The following is a 14,269-nucleotide window of genomic DNA, read 5'->3' on the forward strand; positions in this document are numbered from 1 at the left end:
GAAAGACAAGTTGGCAGCAGTAAGAGTCAAGTGGTAAGGATAGATGAAAAAATTATTGCAGACAGAATTAATAGGAATATAGATTTAGTACTTGAATAAGGGACCTTATAGATTATTTTTTAATTTTCTCACTTTACAAATGGAATCTCAAAGAGGTCACATGACAACCAAATTCATATGCGTATATTTGGCATAGTTGAGATTTAAAGATATACTCTGATTCCAAAAGAGCATTCTTTTCACTTTATTTCCACTGGTACCTCAAAGGCTTAGTGAGTGACTAAGGGGAGGGGAAAAAAGATTTTAAATTAAATTTATTTAATTATTTAATTAATTATTTAATTGTAATTTAATTAAATAATTTAAATTAAATTTAAAATTAAAATTAAAAAAATCCTGAAATTTCAGGATTTGAAACTGGGAGAATAGTGTTAGCATTGATAGACACAAAGAAGTCAGAAGTAAAAGCAGGTTTTGAGGGAGAAGTTTATTTTTTATCATGTTGGATTTGAGATACCAGTAGGATATCAGATAAAGAGATATTCAATAGGCAGTTTGAAATACAGGACCAGGATTTGAATTAGGGCAGGACTGGAGATAAAAAATTTTAGTCATTTACATTTACATGGAGATGACATTTGAAACCATGAGAGTAAATAATCTTTCATGGTATAAAAAAAGAGGTGAGAGAAAATAAAATAGAGAGCAGAAAAGAGATCCAGTTGAAGTCATGTCACAGTAGAAAAGAGTTTCAGGAAGAAAATAATCACCAATCACAATTTACACAAAAGGATAAAAGACTACAAAATTAACTTAATCTATGCTATTTTCCTTCACAGAATTACAATTGGAAAAACTCACTAAACTTCTGGAAAGATTATTCTTCCTGCTACCTAGTTACAATTTAGGGATGAGCATCTCAACTTTCACCCAAAACTTTGACTCCAAGAAATACTGTACTTCCTCTAAAATTACACTCTTAAATTGTGAACTTTCCGGTGAGTATCCATCCAGACCATTCATCCCTATGTTTACAATAGCTAATATGGCAATCCCTTCTCTTTATTGTTTATTCAGGAAAAACGTTTGAAGGTACTGGTAAAGCTTGTTTCTCTTTCCTATTCTAAAGAAGTAGAGTCGTCAAGGACTACTATCAGTTTAAAAAAAAACTTTTACAATGGGGGAAAATCTATGTGAAGCACATTGAACCCTTTAAGAAGACACAAAATAAATTCATAATGGTCAAGGATTCATGAACTAATTTCATTTATTAAACAGCTATGCATAAGGCAATATGTCCTCCTGAACGTGGTTTTCTAAAAAATAAAACATTAATCCTTTCAGGCCTCTAGAACAAGGCTGAGCATTTTAAAACAAAAAGAGACTTATCAATGTCCTCAATTGTCCAAAAGACCTTTTGGACATGCCAAAAGCCATGACTTTTTCTATTTAACATTCAGCAAATGAGGCAAAAGGGAAAATAATAAGAAAAATAACGGTTCTTGCTGTTAGAGTTGCCTAGGAGTAGTAGCTAGGTATTACAAGTTACCATATCTATGTTCCCACTCATAAGCACTCTCATAGTCCTAAATATCTTGCTTTATTTACTATTATGGCAGTAGCTTGGAAATGTTGTTAGTAATGGCACAATTAAGCTCTAATATTGACCTTGGGAAATCTTCAGTTTATATTTTTAGCTTTAGAACAGCATGAAAGAGGAGAATGCAAATCACTTTGCTATGAACAAAGAGTGGCATTGCAATAATAGAAAAGAAATGAAAAACTTTTGGAATCTTTTCCTATCAGAAATGTAGTATTGACTTTGTTGTATATAGTCTAAAATCGGTCTCTAAACATTTACCTTTTCTGTGGACCCACCACATCATCATATTGAATGTTCCCTGCAGATCAAAGAAAATAAGGATGGTATGGAGGTGCATGGTATGAATGATCTGCCTTTCTCTCTGTCATTTAAATCCCTCTTTGGGAAATGACCTGGGAATCTTAAGTACAGTAACTAAGTACAGTGAAAAAACCTGAGGGTTAAAATTTTAACATAATTCCATTCAATATACCCAGATATAAAATATGAAGATAATTTCTATGCATGGGAAACTCCAGGAATTGGAAAGTTCGTGTTCTCACAGGTTGTCTCTGGCATTTTTTTCTTCAAACTGCTTTTATTCATTGAGGCCAACATTCTCTGGAGACTGAAAATCCTACTAAGTCATCTCTTTAGAGTTCGGAATTGGGTGAGTAACTAAATATGAAATTTAGAGATGACATGGTGAGGTTTCTTTCTCATCCAACTTTAGGCCAGATAAAGAAACTACTCCACACTCTCCTTTATGGGAAGGGAGAAAACCAACTCTTTGGCTCACTATCCTGTAGTTGGGAACTTTTTGAATTAGACACCTTTTCATAAATTAAATTGCAAATTATAACAACATTAACATTAAGCTTAATATAGATGTAATTTCCAATTTCATTTTCTATGACTGTTCTCTTTAGAAATTAAGCTCTATCAGTTAGTCAGTCCATAGTTATATATTAAGTGCATGTTGTATGCCAGGTACTGTGTGCTATGAACTCTGAGATGGAAAGACAAAAATATCCCTACCCTCAACAAGTTCATAAAACATATAAATAACTCAACATATACAACATTTATTTAGCATAGATGGAAAGTAACATCAGAAGGGAGGATACTTGTAGTAGCAGGAACTGGAAGAGGTCTTCCATAGAAGATGGAATTTGAGCTGAATTTTGAAGGAAATAAGAAAAACTAAGATGATGATGGAATGATCCATGAGATGATGAAGAAAGAAAGCATTCCAAGTATAGGCAACAGTGTCTCAGCACCAAGATGGAGGTAGGAGCATCTTGTTCAAGGAACAGAAAATAAACCAAAGAAGCTTGATAGGAGAGGACTTGGAAGGGAATAAACTGTAAATTAACTGAAAAGGAAAGGATGTTTTACAGCAGTAAAGGTAAATACTGGAGGGAATTTATATTAATTAGAACATGAAGAGTACCCATTACAGTCACTCAAATGTGCACTTTTCAACAGGGATTCCATTCTCCCTTTAAATTAAGCAATTAAAATTGTTATTTATTAAAGCTTAAAATCATATTAAGATTTTTAGGATGCCCTATATTTGTATATTACTTTCCAATCCCTGGCTTCTGTCAGCTGAGGCAAAATACAAATGAACAGAAATGTTTAGGTTAAAAAAATTAGCAAAAAATGCTAGTATCTAATAACCATCAGGCACCAGAAGAAAAAAATGAGGAAAGACCTAACCTTTTCTTTGAACTTCCGTCAGTCTTTGAGGAGATGGCCTCATTGGGAGTTTCCTGCACCAAGATTCCTCTAGAGCTAGTGGCCTTCTGTCCTTCTTCCCCCTTACCCAGTCGCTTCTCTCTGCTCTTCAGCTCTCCAAGACCTAAATCTTTCCCTTCTACAATGTTGTATCTTCCTCTCTCTCTTTTTCCTCTCCTCTACTCCTTGTGTCTCTCACAGCAACCTGACTGGAATGGCTAAATGGTCAGGCCTTCACATGCTCAGGAACAAAATTATTTTTTTAAAGAAAGTTCAGGTTTCTTCAGCTAATCTCACTATACTTCCTGTGCAACATTACTTTTACATCCAGTGACTTTCCTAGATTTCTAAATTGGGCAAGCATTTTTCCCATTTGTTATAAAGCATAGAATTGATTTGATTAATTCAGTAGAGGTTCTTAAGCTACATTTACATCTCTGATTTATTGATTTCACCTAATATTTAACCAAATATAATATCACTTTAAGGGGAGTGGAGGTTGTTGATTGGCTCCAGCATGAACTGATACAAAGTGAAGTGAGCAGAACCAAAAAAACAATTTATACTATAATAAAACTATAAAAATGAAGTTTTTGAAAGACTAAGAACTCTGATCAAACATTGATCAATTATAAGTCCAGAGGATTAGTGATGAAGAATACTACCCACTCCCTGAAAGTGAAGTAATGAATTACTTGCAGAATGAAACGTACATTTGGACATGGCCCATAGTGTAGCTTGGATTTCATCCTTTGAAAATTGCCTATTCATATCCTTTAACCATTTTTCTATTGGAGAATGACTCTTGTTTTTATGAATTTAAAACAATTCTTAATTTATCATGAAAATGAGACACTTATAGAGAAATTTATGGCAAAGATACTTTCCCAGTTACCTGTTTTACGTCTATATGAGATTTATTTCCGAAACACTTTTTCACTTTTATGTAATCAGAATTGTCCATTTTTTTCTGTGATCTCTATCACTGCAGTTATGAACTGTTCCTCTTTCTATTGATCTGAAAGAGTACTAGACCTGAAGTCAAGAAGACCTGAGTTCAAATCCAGTCTTAGACATTTATTCTCTTGTGTGTCCTTGAGCAAATCATTTAAACTGTTTAATACAGTTTCCTTTTCATGAGAATAATAATGCCACTTACCTTCCAGGATTGTTCTTAGAATTAATGAGAGTTCCAAAATCTTTTAAAGTTGTTTATCTTTATAATATTGATGTTACTGTATAAATTATTCTCTTGTTTTTGTTTGCTTCACTCTGCAAAAGTTCATACAAATCTTCTCCAATTTTTCTTAAACCATCCATTTCACTATTTGTTATAGCACAATGATATTCTATGACATTCATATATCGGAACTTGTTTAGTCATTATTTGATGTGCATCACCTCAGTTTCCAATTTCTTGCCACTGAAAAAGAGCTATAAATATTTTTATTCATCATTAAGTTAGAATTTCTTCCTCTTTGCCTCCCATTTCACAGTTGAGTAAAAAATATTTCTGTAACAATCTATGTATGTTTCTATGTATTATTCTTCCCTTTGACTAGTTCATATAAGAGGAAAGTTATATCACCTTCTTCTCTACTTCTTCCTTTCTATTTATATGAACTTATGTTTGGAAGCCTAATTATGTGAGATAATTCTCCATCCTTCTTCCTCCTTCTGCCCTCAATGTAATCCTCTTTCTTTTCCATTTTTCATTTAATATCATCAAAACATAACAGAACCACTTCAAAGCCTTGTTTAATTGAATTCCTTCTGTAATCTCTGATGATAATAGGGGTCCAAGAAAACATATATATCATCTTCTCATGTGAATGTGAATGTATCCTTTTTTAGTTTTATATTATTGTTCATTCATATTTACCTTTTTGTGTTTCTCTTAATTCCTGTGTTTAATCTTAAAAGTTCTTATTTAGCTCTGGTCGTTTCATCAGGAATGAGTGGAAGTCCTCTATTTCATTAAAAAAAATCATTTTTCTCCTGTAAGATTACATTCATTTTGCTAGGAAAGTTGTTTTTGGTTGTAAACTATCCTTTGCCTTCTTGACTACTATCTTCTAAGCTACCCACTCCCAAATAGTAGTTACTGCTAAGAATTCTGGGATCTTAGCATCTGGGCTTCTTGGCATTTGAATTCGTTCTTGCTTGCTTGCTGTTAGCAGTATATTTTCTTTGACCTGGAAGCTCTTGATTTTTGACTTTCAAACCCTAGGCTTTTTTTGGGGGGGAGGGGGGAGGTTCTTTCAAGAGATGACCATTGAATTCTTTGTATTTCCATTTTTCCTTTGATCCTAGAGATCTGAACATTCTTCCATGGTCTCTTAAAATAAGGTTTTTAGGCTCTTTCTTTGATTATGACTTTCTAGTAGTCCAGAGATTCTTGATTTTTTCTTCTTAATCTGTTTTCTAGGTCAGTTATTTTTGCTACAAAGTACCTTGCGCTCTCTTCTATTTTGTTTTCAAATTTTTGACTTTGTTTTCAAATTTCTTGTTGTCTCATGGAGTTGTTAGTTTCTATTTAGTCCATTCTAATTTTTAGGGAATTTGTTACTTAGGCAAAAATATGTTAATCTTTTACCAAATTGTTCATTCCCTTTTCAGATCTTTATTTTTTTATCTCCCATTTCTTTTTCAATTTTTTTCTCTAGCATTTAATTTATTAAAAAAATATTTTTTTAAAAAAGTTAACCCTTGCTTTATGTCTTCTATGATCTAGCTGAACTTGTGCCCAAACTCTGTTTTTCATTGAGACTTTCCTTGCAGATACTTTTGTAGTCATTCTCTTCTGAGTTTGTGTTTTGAGTGCCCCCTATCACCATTATCACTTTTTATAGTAGGATTCTTTTTCTTTTTCATTCTTCCAGTCTTCTTCCTGACTTTAAACTTAATTCTAGTACTAAGATCTACATGCTTATGGAGGAAATATCTGGTTTGACCTTCTGTCATCCTAAGTCCTATTGCTTTCTTAAGATATTAAGTTTGGTGTTATTTCAGAATTTCAAGACTCAGGCTGGAGATGGGCAAGTTTTCAGGTCTCACAAAATGATATGATCCATGAGAAATCTGAATGTAAATTCCTAATACTAGGTGATATTTAAATGTTAGCCGGTGTTTTTAAGGAACTCCTCATTTAATTATAGGAGCAACATTAAAACACAACTATGTACAATCCAGGGCAAATTAGAGATAATCAATAGGAAAAACACTAGCATTTAAGAGGATCCAGAAAGACTTAAAGGTTACTTTTTCAAGCAATTGAACCAATGAACTAATCAACACTTGAAATAAAAGTTAGTTCACTATCCATTTCATTTCTATTTTCTTAAACTCTCTTAAACTTGAAACTTTTGTCTGAATGTCTGTTATTTTAAGAAGGAATGTGTTTTGATAGCAATTGTTAATACATGAAGCTAAAAGATACTTCATTTTTATCATCATAATGTTTGATTCCTTATAGTTGTTCACAAACCACAAAAAAAATGCTACAGCTTTTTCTTTTAATTCACCTATAACCTTTATAATATTACATACCATAAATTCAAGCATTCCAACATCTTGTCCTATTTTAGAGTTGCTTTGATCAGTTTCATGTCATTCTATTACATCAAATTTTTGTTCTAATGTAATAATAAGCCTTTTCTTTTTTACACAGGAAGTGTTTGCAACTGAAGTATTCTTTCTTTTGTCCATCAGGTTAAGAACTTTTTTCAAATCAGTAAACATAACTGTTGTATGTGATGTGATATGTGGCAGCACATCATAACTACAGGCAATAATAAACTAGGTTGGCTGACTACATAGCACTGTGTTAAAACCCCTAACTTGTGTGTCATTTATTGAATTTTTGCTCACAGTAAATGCAATTTTGTATCATTTTATAACTGACACTAAATCATATTTCACATTATTCAAATTTACATTAATTGTGCCCTCTTTTTATATGAATGTAATGGAATGTTACTGTGCCCTAAGAAATAATGAAATGCACAGCTTCAAAAGAAACTGTGAACCAAATGAAGAGTAAGGTAGACAGAATTTGGAGAACAATGTATTTAATTATAACACATAATTAAGAAAAAACTTTGAAAGATTTTAGAACTCTGATCAGTGCAATAATATACTTCTGGTTCAGAAGACTGAGGATGCAATTTACCATTCATGTACTGCCAAAAAGATAACAGTTTAAAATAATGCACAGTGAGATATCCATTTTGGGCATAATCAATGTGGAATTTTGTTTTGCTACACTATACATATTTAATGTGTGGACATTCCTTTTAAATATGTGTGTGTGTGTGTGTGTGTGTGTGTATATAATGCAATGGGAGGAAGAGAGAATAAATGTTTGTAAAATATATTTTTTAAATATAGAGAAACTATTAACTGAATCAAAGTAATCAGAATTAGAAAAACACTATGTCCACCATAATAATGTAAACAAAAGGAACCCTAAAATCAAGATGAATGTTAAATAATTTTGATGATTAGTCTTCATAAGGAAGCATTTCCCTCCTTTTAGTGGAAACGGAAATCTGTGTATGATGAATGGCATGTAATTTGTCAGATGAGGTCACTATGTCCTATTTGTCTTTATTATAAGAAAAAGCATATTCAGAAATGAATTTGATGTAAAACAAAAGGTATTAAATATTATAGCTTAAAAACATTTTAAATGGGTTAAACTAAATCTCAAAGGTTTCTCTTGAGTTCTAAAAACTGTTATCTAAATTCTAACTAAATCACTATGTATACAACATCTTAGCAAATTATAGCTAGTAATAAAAACATTATTTTACAATGAAATAAAATAATTGATGAGATCAGAGGTGAATTTCCAGATCTATATCCTATAATACAGGATGTAGGACCTGTGGTCTTAAGGTCTCCAGTCATAATAATCTATGAATATCATCTTCAATGACAAAACAGGTACAGAAAATACATAAGCATCTGACTCTTGACAGAAATAAAACCTAAGGAAATTCTAAAAAGAAAATTGAATGTGAGAAGGTCAAGTTATGGTAGGTGTAACAGAGTTAGAAGAGTTGCATAGGTATAATCAAAACTAAGCCAATGATGTATAAGTACATGATCTAATTAAATTTAATAACCATGGAAAAGTATATTGTTATTTAAAAAAAAGATATATAAGATAGACACTAGAATTTTTCCAGAGAAAATTAGGTGCTTCTAGCAGATGCTATGTCAGGCCTGGAGTGAGGAAGATGACTGATTTCAAGTATGTCCTCAGACAGAGATTATGTGACCCTGAGCAAGTCTATTTGCCTCACTTCCTCATCTGTAAAATGAGCTAGAGAAGGAAATGGCAAATCTTTCCAATATTTTTTGCCAAGAAAACTTCAAATGGGATCACAAAAAGTCAGATTCAACTAAAATGAATAAACAAAACAAGTAAACAAAACCAAAATTTTCAGGTCTACCTATATAAAATTGTTTACAGAATTGCTTAGTGTAATAAGCCTTATATGATGCTATCTATAGAAATGTTGAGTGATTGGGGAATCACATGACAATCATCTTCAAATAGTTCTATTTGCAGATAATATGGGAAGCTAAAATACCATATTATATATCTCAACATCTTTGGAATCAATTAATTGAAAAATTAATATCTTTTAGCTTTGCATTGTCAATGAACAAATTTAAAGATGTTCATTTGATTGCAGTATATGTTAAAGATGATGTTAGGGGAAACTTTGTTTGCATACCTATTAATGACAATGCTAGCAAGAAGTATTTCCAATGCAATTTATGGTTTGGTTTTTTTTTTTGATATGGAAGAATTGTATTGGACTCTGTACTGGTGTAAGTAAATTAAGATGAAGACAATACAGACAAACACTAGTTAGAAATATGATCCTTCATGTGATTTGGACACAGTGCATGTTTCATGACTTCACTTGTATTGAGAAATGAATGAGGAACTACATAGGATTTTTCAAATTGTTATAAAACTAATCAACTTTACTTTTAAAACTCCGTTAAAAGAAAGACTCTTTGCAAATGTGTGATGACATGTTGGCAAAAGGCATGAGGCATTTGAATATTTTTGAAAAACATACTGGCTTTCTTATGTGAGAATATTTTGAAGGCTATTTGGCTGAAAAGAAAAAGATGCTATCTTTTCTTAGCAATAATAATGAACATTAAGCAAAATTCATTATATAACAGAAATTCCAGAAATTTGAGTGCTTTCTGCATATTTTTGAGAAGCAGAATAATTTTTCATTAATCAATGCCTTAAACTCATGCTGTGATATTTAGAAATATAAATGACTTCATTTACCAAAAAAAATTTAAATGATAGATAAGAAATTTACCAAATAATATTTTGTCTCCAATTTCAAAAAATATTTTCCCACAAAAGAAGAAAGTAGAAACTAATTTACTAATAACTTGACCAAACTTCAGGAAGAATTCTCATTTTATTTCAACTAAACATGAATAAGAATCTATTAGGCACATATAAGTTTTATACATTTGTCCTTAATTCATCTCAAGAACAATAAATAGACTTGTCCTATGATAGTACTTTGAAACAAGTATTTTGAAACAAGTGAAAGTTTTATTTTCACTAGGAGTGAATAAAGAGTTCTCAAGTTTATCAAATAAACAAATACAAATTTATTATTTATACTATTTATAACATCTTATTTGTATAAAATATGTTTTTATTTTGTTGTTATAAAGTTATGATAGAAAACATGATCATGTTTGAAAAAATATAGCACTGAACGAAAAAAGGAATTACAAATAATAATATCAATAACATAAATATTTTAAGAAATCATGAAAAATAACTCACCCATTACATTTATGTGTTTATTATTGCTATTTTTGTGTAATAAGTATAAAAATTAAATGCATTATTAGAAATAAATATCATATATGTTATTTTAGTTACATGATTAAGATTTGTTTTGTTATAAAAATTGTATAAATTTTTATTTGAGTAGAACATTAAGAAAATTATTTGTATAGATGGGGTTTTTTAAATCTGGAGAAGATTTACCACAATTTTTTGTAACAAAGAACAGGATGGATATCATTATGTAAAGTCCAAAAATCACTGCCATATGATGATTTCAATTTTATTGCATCTGGGGTAGAAATTATAATACTGTACTTTGTTTTATAGTACCGCAAGATGTTTCTAATTATAAAAAAGCTAAAATTATAACTTTGAATATTATTTAATTTTAAAACTATATCTCACTAATGTGGTCACTTATAATTGCTCAGTAATATAGCAATTTTAGAAAGTGAAATTGTTACAAAATCAAATTAACAATGAGATTGCAACTCAAAAAAATTAATTGGATTTCTAGATCATTCGACCAACAAGATGAAAGATTAGATATTTTACTTTTTTCTAAGCCTCATGGATTTCTCAAACCTCCAAAAATGAAAATCATGTCCCATAGAGCATTTTCTGCAAACAAGGCAAAATCTTTTACTAACAATAAACAGTAAAAAAAAAAAAAAAAAAAAAAAAAAAAAAAAAAAAACAGGAAAAAAAAGGCCAATATTCTCTATCCTTTAACCATCAGCTTGTGGTTGTAAGGCTGCACAAGCCAACCCACAGACTGACAAGAAAGTTCAAATCCATAGTCTGACACTCATTCCATTCTCATGATGCCATGGAGAACTAAATCCTAAAGAGCGGAAATTTGCTCAGATTAATGCAATAGCCCCATAACAACATTCTGTGGTCTAATAGAACCTGGTCTGAGTAAAAGAATGAAAAAACAAGACAGGCCTCCGGAAGTCACTTGAGATAGAGATTTAGGCTGCTGAACAATGAGTTTTTCAGCCAGGAAAGAGACTGATTTGTTTTTAAGGTTCAATACACTAGAAAACCCCATCAAAGGGGAGGGAATCAATGAGCAATGGGAGAAAATAGGGGAGAAAGATTGAAATCACAAAGATTGTAGAAAGAAGAAAACTCAAAAGATCTGAAGTAGAAACTGATAAACTGTCAAGAAAGACATTAACATTAAAGAAAATAAGCCCTACTCATCGAGCAAAAAGGGTTCACATATCTATCAATAAATACAGTAAAACAAAGGAACCTGATTCAACATTTGATGAGGAAGAAGACTCTGTGGACTTTGAGGAGAACACGGAACCCCAACATGATGTTTCTGAATGGTTTAAGAGAAATAAGAATTGTGAGAGCAGGCTGTAAGCTTCACAGGAGAAAAAATTGGCAGAATAGACAAAACTTGAATCCATAGTGGCAAACCTCATCAGAGAAACAAAGAGGATAAACGATTAGAAATACAAATAGACCTAAGTCAAGGACAAACTAGAAAAAGCAAGATACAGTAACATCAAAAAAAAAAAAAAAAAAAAAGTTAAGCCTCCAAGACAAGCTATGTAGAAACTACTTAAGGATTATAGAAGACTATTACAAAGAAGAAAAAAAAACCTTAAACTAAATAATAATGATGCAAGAATACTGCCTAGAACTTTTGCACACAGAAAATAAAGTGACAATGGAAAGAATCCATAGATTTTTTCCAAGAGTAGAAGAGAAATACGATAAGCTCCAAGACACAAAATGGTTAAATTTAAAAAGTCCCTTGAGAAACAACAGTTTCTTCAAGCAACAAAAAGAAAGACCTTCAAATATCAAAGAAAGGAAATTTGAATAACACAAGAGGATTTGGCATCCACCATAAAATGCCAGGAAAAATAAAATTACATGTTTCTAGGAGCAATGGAGCTCAAGATACAGTCCACAGTGACTTACCCTGAAAATCCAAGTTTTATCATAAATGATAATGTTCAATAATAAATGTTAAAATATTCTTACAAAACCAAAAGCAAAGAGATTGTTTGCTTCCAATCATCCCAGACAACAGAACTAATATAAGAAGGGTAAACAAATATAGCAATCAATAACAGTAACAAAATTTAACCATTTAGAAATTTCTATGTATACAGAGGTAAAAGCAGAAATTAAATAGAAGTAATGGTAGAGAAACAAGTTTAAAATATCAAGGACTAAACCTTACAACATCTTACCTATAAGTGAATCAGTTTGGGCATGGGATGGACGGTAGATCTAAATTACAAAATAGGGTGTGGTGCAAAATGTGGAAAGAGGGATTAAGATAGGAATATTTGTTGTACCCTAATCAAGTCAAAGGCTAGCAATGAAAAGAAAATAACTCATTTCTCTCAGGAATTAAAGAGCCCCCAAATCATTATTAATCAGAGAAATGCAAATTAAGACAACTCTGAGATACCACTACACACCTGTGAGATTGGCTAGAGTGACAGGGAAAGATAATGTGGAATGTTGGAGGGGATGTGGGAAACCAGGGACACTGATGCATTGTTGGTGGAATTGTGAACACATCTAGCCATTCTGGAGAGCAATTTGGAACTATGCTCAAAAAGTTATCAAACTGTGCATACCCTTTGATCCAACAGTGTTTCTACTGGGCTTATACCCCAAAGAGATACTAAAGAAGGGAAAGGGACCTGTATGTGCCAAAATGTTTGTGGCAGCCCTGTTTGTAGTGGCTAGAAGCTGGAAAATGAAAGGATGCCCATCAATTGGAGAATGGTTGAGTAAATCGTGGTATATGAATGTTATGGAATATTATTGTTCTGTAAGGAATGACCAGCAGGATGAATACAGAGAGGACTGGCGAGACTTACATGAACTGATGCTGAGTGAAATGAGCAGAACCAGGAGATCATTATATACCTCAACAACGATACTGTATGAGGATGTATTCTGATGGAAGTGGATCTCTTCGATAAAGAGAGCTAATTCAGTTTCAATTGATCAAAGATGGGCAGAAGCAGCTACACCCAAAGAAAGAACACTGGAAGATGAATATAAACTGCTTGCATTCTTGTTTTTCTTCCCGGATTATTTATACCTTCTGAATTCAATTCTCCCTGTGCAACAAGAAAATTGTTCGGTTCTGCACACGTATATTGTATCCAGAATATACTGTAACCCATTCAACATGTAAAGGACTGCTTGCCATCTGGGGGAGGGGGTGGAGGGAGGGAGGGGAAAAATCGAAACAGAAGTGAATGCAAAGGATAATGTTGTAAAAAATTACCCTGGCATGAGTTCTATCAATAAAAAGTTATTTTTTAAAAAAAGGAATTGAAGAGCCCACAGAAGAATAGTTGAGGAGGCAAAGGATAAAATTAAAAAGGGAGAAGGGAGAAATTTTTTCCATAGTGAGAAGGGACACCACTAGTGAATGTTTGGATAATGGAAAATATATTCTATAAGGGGAGATAGAGGCCTTACAATGTTTTATCTGAAGAGATTTTTTTTTTTTTTTTTTTTTTTTGCTTAAAGAGACAATTCATCCTGCCTGAGGTAAAGGGGAATTAGTTCCTGGGGGAAAGGAAAATAGAAGAGTACCCAGAGAGAAGAACACTTAGAGGAGTAGGAGGGCATGGATCCAGGGAAGAGATTTTGAGGCAAGTTGTGTGGAGGTGGGGGTGGAGTGGGGGGAGAATGATCAAGGAGAAAGCAAAGATCAATACTGAAATATACAATTGGAGACAAAGAATCTTACCATGCCTTAATATCATTTTTATCACTTTTTTCTAAGAGTAATATACACAAAAAGGAGAGATGGGGAGAGCAACTAGCAAGTTCTTGTTCTTGCTTGTTTCAGTCGTGTCTTGATTCTCTGATCCCCTTTTAGGGATTTTATTGGCAAAGATACAGGAGTGGTTTTGCTATTTCCTTTTCTAGCTCATTTTGCAAATGAGAAAGCTAAAACCCAGAGGGTTAATTGAGTTTGTCCAGGATCAAACAGTATTCAAGGCCAGATTTGGACTCAGGAAGAGATCTTCCTGACTCTAGGCCTTTTATTCTATCCACTGTCTCACCTAGCTGCCCTCTGCAAGCTTTACAAGACA

At 32.3% G+C, this 14,269-nt stretch overlaps 1 protein-coding gene across 1 annotated transcript in view; it reads left to right on the forward strand.

Annotated features, from left to right (window-relative positions):
• The window catches only part of LOC127544326 (phospholipid-transporting ATPase ABCA3-like), a 225,225-nt gene that overhangs the window by 163,693 nt on the left and 47,263 nt on the right, over positions 1 to 14,269 (forward strand). The window contains exons 22-23 of the mRNA XM_051970919.1: positions 840 to 998; positions 2,080 to 2,252. Coding sequence (XP_051826879.1) covers positions 840 to 998; positions 2,080 to 2,252 — 332 coding nt within the window. The remainder of the gene's footprint in view (positions 1 to 839; positions 999 to 2,079; positions 2,253 to 14,269) is intronic.

The sequence above is a fragment of the Antechinus flavipes genome, chromosome 1 (assembly GCF_016432865.1).
Source record: "Antechinus flavipes isolate AdamAnt ecotype Samford, QLD, Australia chromosome 1, AdamAnt_v2, whole genome shotgun sequence".
NCBI lineage: Eukaryota > Metazoa > Chordata > Mammalia > Dasyuromorphia > Dasyuridae > Antechinus > Antechinus flavipes.